Source organism: Buceros rhinoceros, unplaced genomic scaffold (genome assembly GCF_000710305.1).
Source record: "Buceros rhinoceros silvestris isolate BGI_N320 unplaced genomic scaffold, ASM71030v1 scaffold35570, whole genome shotgun sequence".
Taxonomy (NCBI): Eukaryota; Metazoa; Chordata; class Aves; order Bucerotiformes; family Bucerotidae; genus Buceros; species Buceros rhinoceros.
Window position 1 is genome coordinate 11,893 of NW_010390751.1, and position 1,543 is coordinate 13,435.

General features: G+C 58.4%; 1 protein-coding gene across 1 annotated transcript in view; it reads left to right on the top strand.

Moving 5' to 3' along the window:
* Positions 1–1,543, top strand: part of LOC104495966 (acyl-CoA dehydrogenase family member 10-like) — a 14,131-nt gene that overhangs the window by 11,275 nt on the left and 1,313 nt on the right. The window contains exon 13 of the mRNA XM_010139024.1: positions 649–719. Within this exon, the coding sequence (XP_010137326.1) occupies positions 649–719 (71 nt within the window). The remainder of the gene's footprint in view (positions 1–648; positions 720–1,543) is intronic.

Consider the following 1,543-nt stretch of genomic DNA (forward strand, 5'->3'; position numbering starts at 1 on the left):
CCCTGCCATCAGTGCTGATGGAGTCCCCAGAGCTTGGCTGTGCTGCTCAACACCTGCCAGGGCAGGGAGAAGCCTCGCTGCTGCCTCTGTGTGGGAAAGGTTCAGTTAATTCTTTTATGAGTCCCTCCCAGTGCCTCCTTGGCAGGTCCCTCAGGTGGGGCAAGGAGCTGCCTGCACCTCCAGGCTTGATTTCCTCCTTTGTTTTCTCTTACTGGGAAATCCCTGGTGGGGGCTGTCCCTGCAGACATCCCCAACAGCAAGCAGTCGCCTGTCTGGTGATAAGCCAAGTGTGAACAGGCCCTTGGCAGTACAGGCTCTGGGATGCCACTTGGTTGGCCCCACCACCATCCTGGGCTTTCCTGTGCAGAGCAGGTGCTGCTGCAGCCCTGAGCCCTCGAAATGGAGGGGCTTTGGTCATTCCTGGTGTGGTGGTGAGCAAGCAGAAACCAGCTACTAGAGGGACTTGCCCATGGTCATGTGGTGGGTCAGTGGCAGAGATGGGAGCAGCATCAGTTCTCAAACTGTGGAGTTTTAGTCTTCCTTCTGCCAGCACAAGGCTGGTCAGGTCCATACGCACAGACCAGGACACCCGAGTCCCCTGCCCAGGCTCCACAAACTGTCTGGTTTCTCTGTCTTTCTGCTTCCCAGTGCTACTGGTGGCCACGGTGCTGCTCAGTGAGCTCGCAGCTCTGAGCTGGCTGGTGTTGCAAACAGCTTTGGTAGGAGTGGCATCACGAGGAATCATTCACAGAGCGTCATGAAAGCAAACGCCCCTGTCCTTGGGTGCCACTGAGGCTGTATTCGGACTGTATTCCAGTGGCGCTATCGAATTCTGAAGGGTTACTTAGCTGCCGTTTAGCTGCCAAAACCAAAACATCCCCATCTGCTGTTCAGCCCTTCAGAAGCATTTCCTTGCGCTCTGCAGAAACCAGCAAGCCCCAGCGTTTCAGGGGCTTAGCAGCTGATCCCCTGGGAAGGGAAAGGGAGGGGAGGCAGCAGCTCCCGGGAATTCAGAAGTGCCGAGATGAGCAGATCTCCTCACCCTCCTCGAAACACTCATCTGCAGAGCTGGGAGAGGGTCGCCAAGTCTCCAAACACCAGGACTGCCACGCTCTCTCTACTCCATGCCTCGGGCTTGTGGTGGAGACAGGACCAGAAAGGTCCCTCGTCCCTGCCACCTCCCCGTGCGTGCCACTGCTCTTCCCCTGGGCATTGTCCCCGCGCTGTCAGCCCTTGCTGGGGAAGGTGTTGCGAAAGCCAGGGGAGCAGTCTCGCTGCCCGGGCAGGAAGTTAATGCAGGAGATTGTGAAACAGCCAATTCCCCTGGGCATTGTCCCCGCGCTGTCAGCCCTTGCTGGGGAAGGTGTTGCGAAAGCCAGGGGAGCAGTCTCGCTGCCCGGGCAGAAAGTTAATGCAGCAGATTGTGAAACAGCCAAGTAGTCCGGGCCTCAGAGCTGGCCATGGGCCTGGGGAAAGGGCAAGCTGCCTCCTGCCAGCTGGCACTGGGAGGGTAGAGGCTTGTTCCCGTGGGCTTGGCTGCTGG